This window comes from Stenella coeruleoalba (genome assembly GCF_951394435.1).
Source record: "Stenella coeruleoalba genome assembly, chromosome: 10".
In the NCBI taxonomy this organism is placed as follows: domain Eukaryota; kingdom Metazoa; phylum Chordata; class Mammalia; order Artiodactyla; family Delphinidae; genus Stenella; species Stenella coeruleoalba.
Window position 1 is genome coordinate 69,146,864 of NC_137156.1, and position 20,003 is coordinate 69,166,866.

Below are 20,003 nucleotides of genomic sequence, written 5' to 3' on the forward strand. Positions count from 1 at the left end.
GGTTCGAGCCCTGGTCCGGGAAGATCCCACATGCCGTGGAGCAACTAAGCCCATGTGCCACAACTACTGAACCTGCACTCTAGAGCCTGTGAGCCACAACTACTGAAGACTGTGCACCTAGAGCCCGTGCTCCACAACAAGAGAAGCCACCACAATGAGAAGCCCACGCACCACAACGAAGAATAGCCCCTGCTCACTGCAACTAGAGAAAGTCCGCACACAGCAATGAAGACCCCATGCAGCCAAAAATAAATAAATAAAATAAATAAATTTTAAAATAATAATAAAATAAAAATAAAATGTAATCCTAATTGGTTCCACATCCAGCATGACAGCGTGAGAAGCTCTGCAGACCCCTCTTCAGTGAAACTGGTGAAAATATTTAAAAAACCAACCATTTAAAGTCTCTGGAAATGGTCATTAGGGCATACAGCAAATAGGGACCCTTTTTTTTTTTCAAGAAAATCTACTAAAACTCAGTTAAAAACAGTAAAGCTACTAAGAACAATGAGGGTCAGTGAACTGAATTAAAATGAAATGTCTCCTTCCCCACTCCAGCTCGGTGAGACAAAAACTTCACTACACTGGTGAAGTCAAGAAACTTCTTTCCCCCTAACTCCTAGTTGGAAGGCAATCTTCCTGGGAGGGGCAGGACATCAGCATATTTCATCCTGCCCCCAATACCTGATGGTGACAGTAAGCTTTGGGAGAGTGCAGCCAAGAGGTGGGAGCTTCCTTTTTATGCCCAGCTCAGACATGTAGGATAGAGGCTCTGTCTTGGGTACAGGGCCACTGAAAATACGGGGACCCCAATCACCTTTGCCCCAGACCATAAAGTGAAGTTTCCATGCTGGGTGAAGCATGCCAAGAAGACCAGATGCTACTGCCTCTCACCCTCTCTGAGCTTCCAAAGTGGGGGTATCACTCAGAGAGACAAGCAAGCTACTGTTCCCACTCTCAGCTCCGGAGCTGTGCTCCCAGATTTTGCCTGGGGGTAGAAGCAAGACATAAAATAAGCACCAAGTCTTTAATGAACTGACTTCATTTGGAACAGAGTGTGGAGAATTCAAGCCTAAGGGTGCTCTCAAAAACTGGAGGTAGTGGTGAAAGGCAACTGGGAGGAGATTAGTACTAGGTACATTGGATATAGGCTAAACTGTACGCCAGCTACTTTAAAAGAACCAAGAAGCTGGAGGGGCCCTGGGTTCAGAAAAAAATCTCAAACACTAAGTTTGGGAACTACCTCTTCAAAGGAGCTCAGCTTTGATTGGATCTGCCTTTGGAGCAATGTAGCCCCAGGGCATTACTGAGAACAATAAAAGCGATCAGCTGGCAACCAAAAAACATCTGGGTGAAGTCTGGGAAAGGGAGCATCAAGAGAGCTCTGCCAGGGACTTCCTTGATGGTCCGGTGGGTAAGACTCCATGCTCCCAAGGCAGGGGGTCTGGGTTTGATCCCCGGGGTCCGGAACTAGATCCCGCATGCGTGCCGCAAATAAGAATTCGCATGCCGCAACTAAGAAGTCCACATGCAGCAACTAAAAGATCCCGCATGCTGCAACTAAGACCCAGTGCAGCCAAAATAAATAACTAAATAAATAAAGAGCGCTCTGCCAAACCCACTGTCATTCCAAGGTAGCTGTGAACATACCCAAGGCTGTACCCTAAGGGGCAACATCAGAGGCTTTACATTGTGGGGACTAGGGTAAGGGGTTCATAGACTTTACTAATATAATCCAGCCAATCACTAAACAAATAAACAAGCAAATAACAATAACAACCCCCCACCACTGGAGGCCAATACTCAGACTTGTAACCATTTATTATCTAAAATGTCTAGTTTCCAACAAAAAGTTATGAGACATGCAAAGAAACAGAATAGTATGACACATACACTAGAATAAAAGCAGGCAAGATAAACTGCCTGTGAGAGCAACCAGATGTTGGATTTAACATACAAAAACATCAAAGTAGGGATTATGAGCATGTTCACAGAACTAAAGGAAATCATGATTACAGAAGTAAAGAAAAGTATGATGACAATGACACATCAAACAGAGAATACTGACAAGAGAAAGAAGGCATTTAAAAAACCAAATTGAAATTCTGGAGTTGAAAAGTGCAATAACAAATGAAAAAATTCACCTGGAAGGCTAAACAGTATATTTGAACTGGCAGAGAGAATAAATGAGCTTGGAGATAGATCAACAGAGATTATGCAATCCAAAGAACAGAGAGAAAAGAAAATGAAGAAAAATGAACAGTTTCAGAGAAATGTAAGACACCATTAAGCACAACAGCACATGTATAATGGGAGTACCAGAAGAAGAGGAGAGAGAAAAGGAGCAGAAAAAATATTTGAAGAATATTGGCTGAAAATTTCCCAAATTTTTAAAAAAACAATCTACACATCCAGGAATCTCAATGAACTCTAAGCAGGATCATCTCAAAGAGATCCACACATGGACACATTAAAGGAAAAGTCCTGATGCTGTAATGTATACAGAAGTCAAAATGTAAGGTTGTACACATGCAACTTATATAATGTTATAAACCAATGTTATCTCAATAAGAAAAAATAAATTTAAAAAAATAACAAAAAGCAATATTACAACAAAGTAAAAGTGCTGAAAGCCAAAGGCAAGAAGAAAATCTTGAAAGCAGCAAGAGAAAAATGACTCAGTACTTACAAGAGAACCCCAATAACATTAACAGCTGACTTATCATAAACAATGAAGGCCAGAAGGCAGTGGGATAACATATTCAAAGAACTCAAAGAAAAAACTGTCAACTAAGAATCGCATATCCAGTAAGGCTATCTTTCAAAAATGAAGGCAAGGGGCTTCCCTGGTGGCGCAGTGGTTGAGAGTCCACCTGCCGGTGCAGGGGACACAGGTTTGTGCCCTGGTCCGGGAAGATCCCACATGCTGTGTAGCGGCTGGGCCCGTGAGCCATGGCCGCTGAGCCTGCGAGTCCAACGCCTGTGCTCCGCAACCGGAGAGGCCACAGCAGTGAGAGGCCCTCGTACCGCAAAAAAAAAAAAAAAAAAAAAAGGCAAAATAAAGATATTCCCAGATAAACAAAAACAGAATTTGTGACTAGCAGACTTGCCTTGCAAGAACTACCAAAGGAATCTCATCAGGCTGAAAGCAAGAGACCCCAGGCAATAATTTCAATTTACATGAAAACAGGAAAAGCACTGATGAAGGTAATTATGTAAATAAAAACAATATAAATACAAATTGCTTCTCCTTTTCTTCTCTGAACTGATTTAAAAAGCAATTGTATAGGGCTTCCCTGGTGGCGCAGTGGTTGAGAGTCCGCCTGCCAATGCAGGGGACGCGGGTTCGTGCCCCGGTCCCGGAGGATCCCACGTGCTGCGGAATGGCTGGGCCCGTGGGCCGTGGCCGCTGAGCCTGCGCGTCCGGAGCCTGTGCTCCGCAACGGGAGAGGCCACAACAGTGAGAGGCCCGCGTAACGCAAAAAAAAAAAAAAGCAATTGTATAATACAATATGTATAGAAGATGCTGGAGGAGGAAGAAGCACCAGGAATCTATCTCCTCACATGGACAAAAATTGCACTGTCAGAATCTGCCAGATGTAACTATTTTGGAACTCTGGAGTCTATTAAAGGCTTGAAACATTCAGGGGAAGGCTTGGATGGTAAATTTTGGTTAATTCCAGTCAATTTCAGCTCTTAGCACCCCCTCCACCAAGAGCAGGTAGCTGTCCAACATTCCTGGAGCAGCCTGTAGATAGCTTGTAGGAGCCAGGGTAGGCAATAAGAATCTTGTCTTCCAAATACTAGGGATCTCTGTACTGACAGCTGATTGCTGCTTCTCATCACAGAGGGGCAGACACAGAGGCAGGCAACCACTGCTGCAACGCTCACTGACATTGTTACAAACACCACAGCCTTCAGCTGAAGCAACTTCCAAGGGATTTAAAGGGACTAACAGGTATTGTGGGAGTCCCAGAAGAAGACAGAAAGAGGAACTGAAATTATTTAAAGAAATAATAGCCAGAAACTTCCCAAGTTTGATGAAAGACATGAATATAAACATCAAAGAATCTCAACAAACTCCAAGTAGGATGAACACAAAGAGTTCACATTCAGACACATTATAATCAAACTGTCAAATGCCAAAGACAATCTTGAAAGCAACAAGAAAGGAGCAACTCTTCACATGCAAGGGATTCCTCAGTAAGATAATAAGCAGATTTCTTATGAGAAACTTTGGAAGCCAAAAGGCAGTTGGATGATATTTTCAAAGTGAAAAAAACTGTCAACCAAGAATTCTGTATCTGGCAAAAATGTCCTGCAAAAGTGAAATAAAAAAGAAGGAAATCTTGCCATCTGCAACAACATGGATGGACCTTGAAGATATTATGCTAAGTGAAATAAGTCAGAAAGAGAAAGCCAAATACTGTATGAGCTCATTTACATGCAGAATCTGAAAAAAACCAAACTCATAGAAAGAGACAACAGACTGGTGGTTGCCAGAGGCGGGGAGTGGGGGTGAAGGAAATGGGTAAAGGTGGTGAAAACGTAGAAACTTCTGGTGAGTTTTGGGGATATAATATACAGCATGGTAACTATAGTTAATTGTACTTTATTGTACATTTGGAAGTTGCTAATAGTAGATCTTAAAAGTTCTCATCACAAGAAAAAAAATTTATGACAGATGATAGATGCTAACTAAACTTATTGTGGTAATCATTTCAAAGTATATACATATACCAAATCATTATGCTGTATACCTTAAACTAACACAGTGTTACATATCAATTATTTCTCAATAAAACTGTGGGGGGGAGAACTTAAGACATTTCCAGATAAATGATGAAGAAGTTTATTACCACTAGACCTGCCCTGCAAGAAATACCAAAGGAAGTCATGCAGGCAGATATGAAAGCATACTAGACAGTAACTCAAAGCTGTATGAAGAAATAAAGATCTCAGTAAAGGTAAATACATGGGCAATTATCAAAGCTGGTGTTATAACAATGGTTTGTAATTCCATTTTTTATTTTCTACATGATTTAAGACACTAATACACTAAAAAAAATTATTAGTCTAAAAAGTTATTAGTCTAATACTAATATAACTTTGGTTTGTTCCACATTTTGTTTTCTTCAAAATTTAAGAGACTAATGCATTAAAAAAAAAACCAATTACTAGTTTATGTTTTTGGTTACACAATACATAAAGATGTAATTCTGTGACATCAATAGCCAAAAGGGGTGAAGACAGAGCTTTAAAGCAGCAGATTTTTTAAGTTAAGCTGGTATAAATTCAGATTTGAGTATTAAAACTAGGATGTTAAATGTAATCTCCATGATAACCTCAAAGAAAATAGTTATAGAATATACACTAAAGGAAATGAAAAGGGAATTAAAATGTTTCACTACAAAAAAAAAGAAGTACTAAACATAAAAGAAGGCAGTAATACAGGGCATTAGGGACAGAAAAAGCTATAAAGCATATAGAAAACAAACAGCAAAATAATGGAAGTTCCTCCTTATCAGTAATTGCTTAAGTGTAAATGAATTAAACTCTCCAATCACAAAGACGGAAATTGGCAGAATTGTTAACAAAACTATATGCTTTCTGGGGCTTCCCTGGTGGCGCAGTAGTTAAGAATCCGCCTGCCAATGCAGGGGACATGGTTCGAGCCCTGGTCTGGGCAGATCCCACATGCTGCGGAGCAACAAAGCCTGCGTGCCACAACTACTGAGCCGGGGCTCTAGAGCCTGTGAGCTGCAACTACTGAGCCCGTGTGCCACAACTACTGAAGCCCACGCACCTAAAGCCTGTGCTCCGCAACAAGAAAAGCCACCACAATGAGAAGCCCACGCACCGCAACGAAGAGCAGCCCCCACTCGTCGCAACTAGAGAAAGCTCGTGCATAGCAACGAAGACCCAATGCAGCCAAAAATATAATTAATTAATTAATTAATTTTTTAAAGAACTATATGCTTTCTACAAGAGACTTTAGATCCAAAACAGATTGAAAATGAAAGGACTGAAAAAGATATCCCATGCAAATAGTAACCAAAAGAGAGCAGGGGTGACTATACTAATATCAGACAAAACAGACTTGAAGACAAAAAAGGTTACAAGACACAATGACATACATTAACAAAAGGATCAATACGGCAGGAAGATATAATAATTATAAACGTTTATGCACCTAATAACAGACCATCAAAATATTTGACGCCAAATTTGACAGAATTAAAGGAAAAAATAGTTCTACAAATAATAGTTGGAAACTTCACACTCCCAATAATGGATAAGACAACCAGACAGAAGATACGAAAACAGAGGAGTTGAACAATGCAAAAACTAACTAGATCTAACAGACATATAGGGAATACTCTACCCAACAATAATAGGATACACACCCTTCTCAAGTGTACATGAAACATTTTCCAGAAGAGATATATATGTTAGGCCACAAACTAAGTCTCAATAGATTAAAAAGAACATATAAAGTATCTTCTCTGACCACAACAGGATGAAGTTAGAAATCAATGACAGAAGGAAACTAGAATATTCACACATTTACGGAAATTAAATAACACACTCCAATGCACCAAAGAAGAAATCACAAGGGAAATTTAAGATATTGAGAGACAAATGAAAATGAGAACAATATAACCAAAACTTATGAGATGCAGCAAAAGCAGTGCTAAGGGGGTAATTTATAGCTGTAAATGCTTATGTTAAAAAAGAAAAAAGATTTGGGGACTTCCCTGGTAGTCCAGTGGCTAAGACCCCGCGCTCCCAATGCAGGGGGCCTGGGTTCAATCCCTGGTCAGGAAACTAGATCTCACATGTTGCAACTAAGTGTTCACATGCTGCAGCTAAATATCCCGCATGCCACAAGAAAGATTCCACATGTGGCAGTGAATATCCCACCAGCAGGCAGCTAAGACCTGATACAACCAAATAAATAAATAAATATTTAAAAAAAAAAAAGATTTCAAGTCAACAACCTAACTTTGCAGCCTAAAGAAATAGAAAAAAGAACAAATTAAACCTAAAAGTAGCAGAAGGAAGGAAATAATAAGATTAGAGCTGAGATGAATATAATTGAGAACAGAAAAATAGAAAAAAATCAAAATAAGCAAAAGTTGGTTCTTCAGAAAGATGAACAAAATTGACAAACCTTTAGCTATACTTAGAAAAAAAAGACTCAAATTACTAAAATCTGAAATGGATTTGGGACGTTACTACCACTCTAATAAAAAGAAATAAAAAGGATTCTAAGAAAGTACAATGGGGCTTCCCTGGTGGCGCAGTGGTTGAGAGTCCACCTGCCGATGCAGGGGACGCGGGTTCGTGCCCCGGTCTCGGAGGATCCCACATGCCGCGGAGCGGCTGGGCCCGTGAGCCATGGCCGCTGAGCCTGCGCATCTGGAGCCTGTGCTCCGCAACGGGAGAGGCCACAGCAGTGAGAGGCCCGCGTACGCAAAAAAAAAAAAAAAGAAAGAAAAAGAAAGAAAGTACTATGAACAATTGTACACCAACAAGTTGCATAAATGGACAAATTCCAAGAAACATAAAACCTACCAAAACTGAATCATGAAGAAATAGAAAATCTGAATATCCCCATAACTAGCAAGGAGACTGAATCAGTAACCTAAACCTCCTAACAAGGAAAGGCCCTGGACCTTTGCTGGTGAATTCTGCCAAACATTTGGACAGGAACTGATACCAATCCTTCTCAAACTCTTCAGAGAGTTAATGAGGAAGGAGCACTTCCTGGCTCATTTATGAGGCCAGCATTGCCCTGGTGCTAGGGCCAAACAGGGACACTATAGGAAAAGAAAAATATACACTAATATCCCTTTTGACCACTGATGCAAAAATCTTCAGCAAAATACTAGATGATTAAGATGTTCATGAGAGATACTGGTCTCATGTTTTTTTCATGTAGTGTCCTTGTTGGGTTTTGGTATCACAGTTGTTCTGGGCTTATGGGGAGAAATGGGAAATGTCCCTTCTTTTTCTGTTTTCTAAAGAATTTGTGTAGGATTTGTGTTATTTCTTCCTTAGATGACTGGAAGAATTCACAGCAAAGCCATCTGGGCCTGAAGTTTTCTTTACAGGCGAGTTTTACTTTTTCTAGATGCTGTGTTTAGGCTTTATATCAAGGCTTAGTGTAGTTAAATTCATAGACACAGAAATTAGAATGGTAGTTGCCAGGAGCTGGTAGGAGGGGTAAGTGGGGAGTTTTTGTTTAATTGGTACAGAGTTTCAGTTTTGCAAAATGCAAAAAGTTCTGGAGATGGATGGTGGTGATGTTTGCACAATAATGTAAACATACTTAAGGCCACTGAACCAAATACTTAAAAATGGTTAAAATGCTAAATTTGAAGTTATGTGTATTTTACTATAATTTAAAAATCCAGCATGTATATAATACACTGTTGAACCTATAAAATAGAAAAATGTAATATATTTGTGCAAATATATGTGGAAATTAAACAATACACTCCTAAACAACCAACCTTACAGAAATAAAAAATATTAAAAAGAATTTTTATTAATAATTGTATGCTGGTGTGTGGGCCCTGAACCAAGATGGCTGAGTAGAAGGCCGTGCTCTCACTCCCTCTTGTGAGAACACCAGAATCACAACTAGCTGCTGGACAATCATTGACAGGAAGACACTGGAACTCACCAAAAAAGATACCCCACATCCAAAGACAAAGGAGAAGACACAGTGAGATGGTAGGAGGGGCGCAATCACAGTAAAATCAAATGCCATAACTGCTGGGTGGGTGACTCACAAACAGGAGAACACTTATACCACAGAAGTCCACCCACTGGAGTGAAGGTTCTGAACCCCACGTCAGGCTTCCCAACATGGGGGTCCGGCACTGGGAGGAGGAATTCCTAGAGAATCAGACTTTGAAGGCTACTGGGAATTGATTGCAGGACTTCGACAGCACTGGGGGAAACAGAGACTCCACTCTTGGAGGGCACACACAAAGTAGTGTGTGCATCGGGACACAGGGGAAGGAGCAGTGACCCCATAGGAGACTGAACCAGACCTACCTGCTAGTGTTGGAGGGTCTCCTGCAGAGGCAGGGGGTGGCTGTGTCTCACTGTGAGGACAAGGACACTGGCAGCAGAAGTTCTGGGAAGTACTCCTTGGCATGAGCCCTCCCAGAGTCTGCCATTAGCCCCACCAAAGAGCCCAGATAGGTTCCAGTCTTGGGTCGCCTCAGGCCAAACAAGGAACAGGGAGGGAACCCAGCCCCACCCATGAGCAGACAAGTGGATTAAAGTTTTACTGACCTCTTCCCACAAAAGCAACAGCCAGCTCTACCCAGCACCAGTCCCTCCCATCAGGAAACTTGCACAAGCCTCTTAGATAGCCTCATCCACCAGAGGGCAGACAGCAGAAGCAAGAAGAACTACAATGCTGCAGCCTGTGGAACAAAAACCACATTCACAGAAAGATAGACAAGATGAAAAGGCAGAGGGCTATGTACCACATGAAGGAACAAGATAAAACCCCAGAAAAACAACTAAATGAAGTGGAGATAGGCAACCTTCCAGAAAAAGAATTCAGAATAATGACAGTGAAGATGATCCAGGACCTCGGAAAAAGAATGGAGGCAAAGATCAAGAAGATGCAAGAAATGTTTAACAATGAGCAAGAAGAATTAAAGAACAAACAAACAGAGATTAACAACATAATATCTGAAATGAAAAATACACTAGAAGGAATCAATAGCAGAATAACTGAGGCAGAACACATAAGTGACCTGGAAGACAGAATGATGGAATTCACTGCGGCGGAACTGAATAAAGAAAAAAGAATGAGGGCTTCCCTGGCGGCGCAGTGATTGTGAGTCCGCCTGCCGATGCAGGGGACACGGGTTCGTGCCCTGGTCCAGGAGGATCCCACATGCCGCGGAGTGGCTGGGCCCGTGAGCCACGGTTGCTGGGCCTGCGCGTCTGGAGCCTGTGCTCCACAACGGGAGAGGCCACAACAGTGAGAGGCCCGCATACTGCAAAAAAAAAAAAAAAAAGAGAAAAGAATGAAAAGAAATAAAGACAGCCTAAGAGACCTCTGGGACAACATTAAATGCAACAAGATTTGAATTATAGGGGTCCCAGAAGGAGAAGAGAGAGAGAAAGGACCTGAGAAAATATTTGAAGAGATTACAGTCAGAAACTTCCCTAACATGGGAAAGGAAATAGTCACCCAAGTCCAGGAAGCACAGAGAGTCCCATAAAGGATAAACCCATGGAGAAACACTGAGACACATAGTAATCAAATTGGCAAAAATTAAAGACAAAGAAAAATTATTGAAAACAACAAGGGAAAAATGACAAATAACATACAAGGGAACTCCCATATGGTTAACAGCTGATTTCTCAGCAGAAACTCTACAAGCCAGAAGGGAGTGGCATGATATACTTAAAGAGATGAAAGGGAAGAATCTACAACCAAGATTACTCTACCTGGCAAGGATCTCATTCAGATTCGATGGAGAAATCAAAAGTTTTACAGACAAGCAAAAGCTAAGAGAATTCTGCACCACCAAACCAGCTCTACAACAAATGCTAAAGGAACTTCTCTAAGTGGGAAACACAAGAGAAGAAAAGGACCTACAAAAACAAACCCAAAACAATTAAGAAAATGGTCATAGGAACATACATATCGATAATTACCTTAAACATAAATGGATTAAATGCTCCAACCAAAAGACACAGGCTCGCTGAATGGATACAAAAACAAGACCCATATATATGCTGTCTACAAGAGACCCACTTCAGACCTAGGGACACATACAGACTGAATGTGAGGGGATGTAAAAACATATTCCATGCAAATGGAAATCAAAAGAAGGCTGGAGTAGCAATACTCATATCAGATAAAATAGACTTTAAAATAAAGAATGTTACAAGAGACAAGGAAAGACACTACATAATGACCAAGGGATCAATCCAAGAAGAAGATATAACAATTATAAGTATACATGCACCCAACATAGGAGCACCTCAATACATAAGGCAACTGCTAACAACTATAAAAGAGGAAATCGACAGTAACACAATAATAGTGGGGGACTTTAACACCTCACTTAAACCAATGGACAGATCATCCAAAATGAAAATAAATAAGGAAACACATGCTTTGAATGACACAATAGACCAGATAGATTTAATTGCTATTTATAGGACATTCCATCCAAAAACAGCAGATTACACTTTCTTCTCAAGTGTGCATAGAACATTCTCCAGGATAGATCACATCTTGGGTCACAAATAAAGCCTCAGTAAATTTAAGAAAATTGAAATCATATCAAGCATCTTTTCTGACCACAACGCTATGAGATTAGAAATGAATTACAGGGAAAAAGTCGTAAAAAACACAAACATGGAGGCTGAACAATACGTTACTAAATAACCAACAGATCACTGAAGAAATCAAAAAGGAAATCAAAAAATACCTAGAGACAAATAATAATGAAAACACAATGATCCAAAACCTATGGGATGCAGCAAAAGCAGTTCTAAGAGGGAAGTTTATAGCTAAAGCCTACCTCAAGAAACAAGAAAAATCTCAAATAAACAATCTAACCTTACACCTAAAGAAACTAGAGAAAGAAGAACAAACAAAACCCAAAGTTAGCAGAAGGAAAGAAATCATAAAAATCAGATCAGAAATAAATGAAATAGAAACAAAGAAAACAATAGCAAAGATCAATAAAACTAAAAGCTGGTTCTTTGTGAAGATAAACAAAATTGATAAACCATTAGCCAGACTCATCAAGAAAAAGAGGGAGAGAACTCAAATCAATAAAATTAGAAATGAAAAAGGAGAAGTTACAACAGACACCAAAGATATACAAAGCATCCTAAGAGACTACTACAAGCAACTCTATGACAATAACATGGACAACCTGGAAGAAATGGGCAAATTCTTAGAAAGGTATAACCTTCCAAGACTGAACCAAGAAGAAATAGAAAATATAAACAGACCAATCACAGGCACTGAAATTGAAACTGTGATTAAAAATCTCCCAACAAGCAAAAGTCCAGGACCAGATGGCTTCACAGGTGAATTCTATCAAACATTTAGAGAAGAGCTAACACCCATCCTTCTCAAACTCTTCCAAAAAATTGCAGAGGAAGGAACACTCCCAAATTCATTCTATGAGGCCACCATCACCCTGATACCAAAACCAGACAAAGATACTACAAAAAAAAGAAAATTACAGACCAATATCACTGATGAATATAGATGCAAAAATCCTCAACAAAATACCAGCAAACAGAATCCAACAACACATTAAAAGGATCATACACCATGTTCAAGTGGGATTTATCCCAGGGATGCAAGGATTCTTCAATATATGTAAATCAGTCAATGTGATACACCATATTAACAAATTGAAGGAGAAAAACCATATGATCACCTCAATAGATGTAGAAAAAGCTTTTGACAAAATTCAACACTCATCTGTGATAAAAACTCTCCAGAAAATGGGCACAGAGGGAACCTACTTCAACATAATAAAGGCCATATACGACAAACCCACAGCAAACATCATTCTCAATGGTGAAAAACTGAAAGCATTTCCTCTAAGATCAGGAACAAGACGAGGATGTCCACTCTCACCGCTATTATTCAACATAGTTTTGGAAGTCCTAGTGTCGGCAATCAGAGAAGAAAAAGAAATAAAAGGAATACAAATTGGAAAAGAAGAAGTAAAACTGTTACTGTTTGCAGATGACACGATACTATACATAGAGAATCCTAAAGATGCCACCAGAAAACTACTAGAGCTAATCAATGAATTTGGTAAAGTTGCAGGATACAAAATTAATGCACAGAAATCTCTTGCATTCCTATACACTAATGATGAAAAATCTGAAAGAGAAATTAAGGAAACACTCCCATTTACCACTGCAACAAAAAGCATAAAACACCTAGGAATAAACCTACCTAGGGAGACAAAAGACCTGTATGCAGAAAACTATTAGACACTGATGAAAGAAATTAAAGATGATACCAACAGATGGAGAGATATACCATGTTCTTGGATTGGAAGAATCAACATTGTGAAAATGGCTATATTACCCAAAGCAATCTGCAGGTTCAATGCAATCCCTATCAAATTACCAATGGCATTTTTTATGGAACTAGAACAAAAATATCTTAAAATTTGTATGGAGACACAAAAGACTCCAAATAGCCAAAGCAGTCTTGAGGGAAAAAAACGGAGCTGGAGGAATCAGACTCCCTGACTTCAGACTACACTACAAAGCTACAGTAATCAAGACAATACGGTACTGGCACAAAATCAGAAATACAGATCAATGGAACAAGATAGAAAGCCCAGAGAGAAGCCCACACACCTATAGTCAACTAATCTATGACAAAGGAGGCAAGGATATACAATGGAGAAAAGACAGCCTCTTCAATAAGTGGTGCTGGGAAAACTGGACAGCTACATGTAAAAGAATGAAATTAGAACACTCCCTAACACCATGCACAAAAATAAACTCAAAATGGATTAGAGACCTAAATGTAAGACCGGACACTATAAAACTCTTAGAGGAAAACACAGGAAGAACACTCTTTGACATAAATCACAGCAAGATCTTTTTTGATCCACCTCCTAGAGTAATGGATATAAAAATAAAAATAAACAAATGGAACCTAATGATACTACAAAGTTTTTGCACAGCAAAGGAAACCGTAAACAAGACAAAAAGACAGCCTTCAGAATGGGAGAAAATATTTGCAAACGAACCAACGGACAAAGGATTAATCTCCAAAATATATAAACAGGGCTTCCCTGATGGTGCAATGGTTGAGAGTCCGCCTGCCGATGCAGGGGACACGGGTTCGTGCCCCGGTCTGGGAAGATCCCACATGCCGTGAAGCGGCTAGGCCCATGAGCCATGGCCGCTAAGCCTGCGCGTCTGGAGCCTGTGCTCCACAACAGGAGAGGCCACAACAGTGAGAGGCCCGCATACCGCAAAAAAAAAAAAAAAAAAAAAAAAACTAAAAATAGAATTACCATATTATCCAGCAATCCCACTACTGGGCATATACCCAGGGAAAACCATAATTCAAAAAGACACATGCACCTCAATGTTCATTGCAGCACTATTTACAATAGCCAGGTCATGGAAGCAACCTAAATGCCCATCGACAGACGAATGGATAAAGAAGATGTGGTATATATATACAATGGAATATTACTCAGCCATAAAAAGGAACAAAACTGGGTAATTTGTTGAGCCATGGATGGATCTAGAGACTGTCATACAGAGTGAAGTAAGTCAGAAAGAGAAAAACAAATATTGTATATTAACGCATATATGTGGAACCTAGAAAAATGGTACAGATGAACTGGTTTGCAGGGCAGAAATTGAGATATAGATGTAGAGAACAAACGTATGGACACCAAGGGGGGAAAGCGGCAGGGGGGTGGGGGTGGTGGTGTGATGAATTGGGTGATTGGGATTGACACGTATACTCTGATGTGTATAAAATTGATGACTAATAAGAACATGCTGTATTACAAAAATAAAATTAAATTAAAAAATTAAAAAAAAAATTATATGCCAATTAGATAACTTAGTTGAAAAGGACAATTCCTAGAAAGACAGAAATTTTAGAAAGAGAAGAACAAATAATCTGAATATAGTAAGTAAAGACACGGAATTTATTATCAAAAAACTACCCACAAAGAAAAGCTAAGGCCCACCCAGATGCCTTCATTGGTGAATTCTAGCAAACATTTCAAGAAGAATTAATACCAGTTCTTCACTAATTCTTCCCAAGAAAGATGAGGGAAACTCCCCAACTCATTCTGAGGCCAGTATTACCCTGATAACAAAACCAATAAAAATATCACAAGAAAAGAAAACTGAAGACCAATATCTCATGTGAACACAGACACAAAAACGCTCAACAAAATACTAGAAACATGACTCTAGCAACATATAAGATGCAGTAAACACCATGACCAAGTGGGATTTATCTCAGGAATACAAGGATGATTTAACATCCAAAAACCAATTAATGCAACACACCATATCCACAGAATAAAAAACGAAAACTACATGATCATCTAAATAGAAAGCATTTGACAAACCCAACACCTTTTCATGATAAGAACACTTAGCAGGGCTTCCCTGCTGGCGCAGTGCTTAAGAATCCGCCTGTCAATGCAGGGGACACAGGTTTGAGCCCTGATCCAGGAAGATCCCACAAGCCACAGAGCAACTAAGCGTGTGTACCACAACTACTGAGCCTGCGCTCTAGAGCCCGCGAGCCACAACTACTGAGTCCACACGCCACACCTACTGAAGCCTGCGTGCCTAGAGCCCACGCCCCACAATAAGAGAAGCCACCGCAATGAGAAGCCTGTGCACTGCAACGAAGAGTAGCCCCCGCTCTCCGCAACTAGAGAAAGCCCGCGCGCAGCAATGAACACCCAATGCGGCCAAAAATAAATAAATAAATAAATTTTTTAAAAAGTAGAAACAACCTATCAGGTGGTGAATAGATAAACAATATGTGGTATAGCCATACAATGGAATACTATTCAGTCTAATAAAAGAATGAAGTACATGACGTGCCCTACAACATGGATGAATCTTGAAAACATACGCTAAATGAAAGATATCAGTCACAAAAGACCACATAGTTCTGTACAACTCTATTTAAATGAAATGTTCAGAATAGGCAGATATAGAGACAGAACTATTAGTGGTTGCTTAGGGGTGAAAGGCCTATAGGACAATGGGGAGTGACAGTGAGTACAGGGTTTCTTTTGGGGATAATTAAATGTTCTAACATCGATGTGGTGATGGTTGTACAACTCTGTGAACATATTAAAAACCACTGAATTGTATACTTAAAATGGGTAAAATGTATGGTATGTTAATTATATTTCAAAAGGCCATTAAAAAAATTCCATAGCATAAGCAGCTGACACAGCTAATAGGACACTCACCTCTCTTTCCAATTCATCCTCCTCTTCCAAAATATCATACACCTGCTCTAAAAGCTGAATCCCCAGGCCCCGAATTACATCAGCTCTCAAGACTTCAACTATTCTTCTGATTTTTTCAGAACCTGGCACGATAGCTAAAAAGCAATAACAACAACAGGGAAAAAGTAAACACTTTCACCACTGCAGCAAGAACACAATTTTTTTTCTTTTTTTTTTCCTGGTAATCTTGTCATGTTAAGATTCTTTTCACTTTGACAAGAGTTTAGTTTAAGAGTTCATGTTTTTTTTTTTTTTTTTGCGGTACGCGGGCCTCTCACTGCTGTGGTCTCTCCCGTTGCGGAGCACAGGCTCCAGACGCGCAGGCTCAGCAGCCATGGCTCACAGGCCCAGCCACTCCGCGGCATGTGGGATCTTCCCGGACCGGGGCACGAACCCGTGTCCCCTGCATCGGCAGGCAGACTTTCAACCACTGTGCCATCAGGGAAGCCCAAGAGTTCATGTATTTTTGATGACTAAAATGTATATATGAACTTACGCTTCATGTCTCATCACCATCTCCTAAATCTAAAAACTACAAATTGTCTAATTTGAAGAAAGTCCACGTGAAAAATTCCAAACATGTATTTATTTACATTTATTTTTAAAAATCAATTTTCATTCAACTTTTCAGGAATACAACTGTTACATAAAATAAGATATATTTTTTTATGAAGATATCCAAATGAAATAATTTAAAAAACCAAAAATATTTGCAAGCATTAAGCTCCTTAGTTTGATACATTTCTCCAGTAAACATATGCTCTCCAGCTTGGTGTAAAACAATAAACTGACCACCTGAAGGTAGCTCTTTAAAACGGAGTTCCTCCGCCTCCTCTGCAACTTTCCCATGAAGTATCAGTGTGTCCCGATACTTCCGAAGAAGTTTAAATTCTGACACTGGCTCTGGTACCGGGAGATCTTCATAGCTCTCTTTAGAGTCCAAATTCAGGGTCTGTGTCATCAATTGTACCAAGTCACTCATTTCATTTGTATGACCTTTCCTGGAAAAGAAAAAATTCTCTTGTTATTAATTGGCTTCATGAAAATTTTTCATTAGAAATTAGATACAAAACAACCTTTAGGGTTCTGCTTTCTAGTAAGCAAGTAAGTTCCGACGGACAGAACCCTTCCACAAATAAGTATAAACTTTGGACAAAATACAAAAATCAACTATGTGAGGGCAATGAAGAATGTACAAAATTTGCAAGCAGATTCTGGAGGAGAGTCAACACCTTTAGCCTAAAGGCAAGCCATAGGCAGCTAAAGTACAACAGAAAACCCAGTCTTTCTTGCCTGCAAAACCAAAGGACAGAGTTCGAGACCACCACTGCCACTAGAAAGTGAGAGAAGAATCTTGGAAAGGAGAGAGTGAGAAAGACAAGGTCCCAGATTTTGCGTATAAATTCCACCCAACTATTTCTAAGTAACTTAACTATATCCAAGTACAAAGTTCAAGAATATTTAAAGAAATATAAAAGTATCAGCAATTAATGGGATAAAATTGACAATGTCTGGCATCATGTCAAAAATACCAGACATGAGGGCTTCCCTGGTGGCGCAGTGGTTGAGAGTCCGCCTGCTGATGCAGGGGCGCGGGTTCGTGACCCGGTCCGGGAAGATCCCACATGCCACGGAGCGGCTGGGCCCGTGAGCCATGGCTGCTGGGCCTGCGCGTCCGGAGCCTGTACTCCGCAACGGGAGAGGCCATAACAGTGAGAGGCCCGCGTACCGTAAAAAAAAAAAAAAAAAACCAGACATGCAAAGCAGGAAAATAGCACACAATTATGAAAAGAAAAAAATAAGTTAATAGAAATAGATCCAGAAGCAATACAAGTGACAGAATTAGTAAATAAGGACATTAAAATGGTTATTAAACATATATTCCAATGACCAAGGTAGGGGAAACACCAACATGTTAAGGAGAGGCAATGAAGATATAAAAAGGACCCAAATTGAACTACAAATGATAAGTACAATGTGTTGAATATGTGGGATGGGATTAACAAATTAGATACTGCAGGAGAAAAGATTAGTGAACTCAAAGATACAGCAATAGAATCTACAAAAATTGGAACAGATGGGAATTCCCTGGCAGTCTTGTGGTTAGGACTCCATGCTTTCACTGCCGAGGGCATGGGTTCAATCCCTGGTCAGGGAACTAAGATCCCACAAGCCACAACGTGTGGCCAGAAAAAAAAAAAAAGGAACAGAGAAAAAAAGACTAAAGAAAAAATAGAATATGATTAGTGACCTGTGGGATAACTTTAAGCAATCTAATATACATGTAATCAGAATCCTTAGGAGGGCAGGAGGGGGTCCAAAAAAATACTTGAAGAAATAATGGCGAAACTGTTTCCACCAATGAAAACTATAAACCCACAGATCTAAGAAGACATTTTATAAGAATTCTGAATGAAAATCAGATGTGTCCATTAAAAGAGAATTTTAGCTCTTGCATATACCAAAAACCATTTACAATGTTATCAATGACAGTACTACAGGTCTGAATGGTACGATAAATGTACATTTAAAATTAATTCATAAACAAATAGGACCTAATCAAGCTTATAAGCTTTTGCACAGCAACAGAAACCATAAAAAAAAATGAAAAGATAACCTACAGACTGGGAGAAAATATTTGCAAACAATGCAACTGACAAGGGATTAATTTCCAAAGTATAAAAACAGCTCATACAATTCAATAACAACAACAACAAACAACCCAATCAAAAAATGGGCAGAAGACCTAAATAGACATTTCTCCAAAGAAGACATAAAGATGGCCAATAGGCACAAGAAAAGATGTTCAACATCACTAATTATTAGAGAAATGCAAATCAAAACTACAATGAGGTACCACCTCACACGGGTCAGAATGGCCATCATTAAAAAGTCTACAAATAATAAATGCTGGAAATCCAAAGAGAAACACGCCAAGACACATATTAATCAAACTGTCAAAAATTAAATACAAAGAAAACATATTAAAAGCAGCAAGGGAAAAACAACAAATAACACACAAGGGAATCCCCATAAGGTTAACAGCTGATCTTTCAGCAGAAACTCTGCAAGCCAGAAGGGAATGGCAGGACATATTTAAAGTGATGAAGGAGAAAAACCTACAACCAAGATTACTCTACCCAGCAAGGATCTCATTCAGATTTGATGGAGAAATTAAAACCTCTACAGACAAGCAAAAGCTGAGAGAGTTCAGCACCACCAAACCAGCTTTACAACAAATGCTAAAGGAACTTCTCTAGGCAAGAAACACAAGAGAAGGAAAAGACTGACAATAACAAACCCAAAACAATTAAGAAAATGGTCATAGGAACATACATATCGATAATTACCTTAAACATAAATGGATTAAATGCTCCAACCAAAAGACACAGGCTCGCTGAATGGATACAAAAACAAGACCCATATATATGCTGTCTACAAGAGACCCACTTCAGACCTAGGGACACATACAGACTGAAAGTGAGGGGATGTAAAAACATATTCCATGCAAATGGAAATCAAAAGAAGGCTGGAGTAGCAATTCTCATATCAGACAAAATAGACTTTAAAATAAAGACTATTACAAGAGACAAAGAAGGACACTACACATAATGATCAACGGATCCATCTAAGAAGAAGATATAACAATTGTAAATATTTATGCACCCAACCTAGGAGCACCTCAATACATAAGGCAAATACTAACAGCCATAAAAGGGGAAATCGACAGTAACACATTCATAGTAGGGGACTTTAACACCCCACTTTCACCAATGGACAGATCATCCAAAATGAAAATACATAAGGAAACACAAGCTTTAAATGATACATTAAACAAGATGGACTTAATTGATATTTATAGGACATTCCATCCAAAAACAACAGAATACACATTTTTCTCAAGTGCTCATGGAACATTCTCCAGGATAGATCATATCTTGGGTCACAGATCAAGCC

General features: G+C 39.4%; 1 protein-coding gene across 5 annotated transcripts in view; it reads right to left on the reverse strand.

Moving 5' to 3' along the window:
- Window positions 1-20,003, reverse strand: part of NEK4 (NIMA related kinase 4) — a 46,152-nt gene that overhangs the window by 2,382 nt on the left and 23,767 nt on the right. For 3 of the 5 annotated variants that reach the window (XM_079933153.1, XM_079933149.1, XM_079933152.1), the window contains 2 exons: window positions 16,839-17,047; window positions 16,008-16,141 (listed from right to left, as the gene is read on the reverse strand). In XM_079933153.1, coding sequence (XP_079789279.1) covers window positions 16,008-16,141; window positions 16,839-17,047 — 343 coding nt within the window. The remainder of the gene's footprint in view (window positions 1-16,007; window positions 16,142-16,838; window positions 17,048-20,003) is intronic. The other 2 variants (XM_079933150.1, XM_079933151.1) reach the window with 2 other exon arrangements.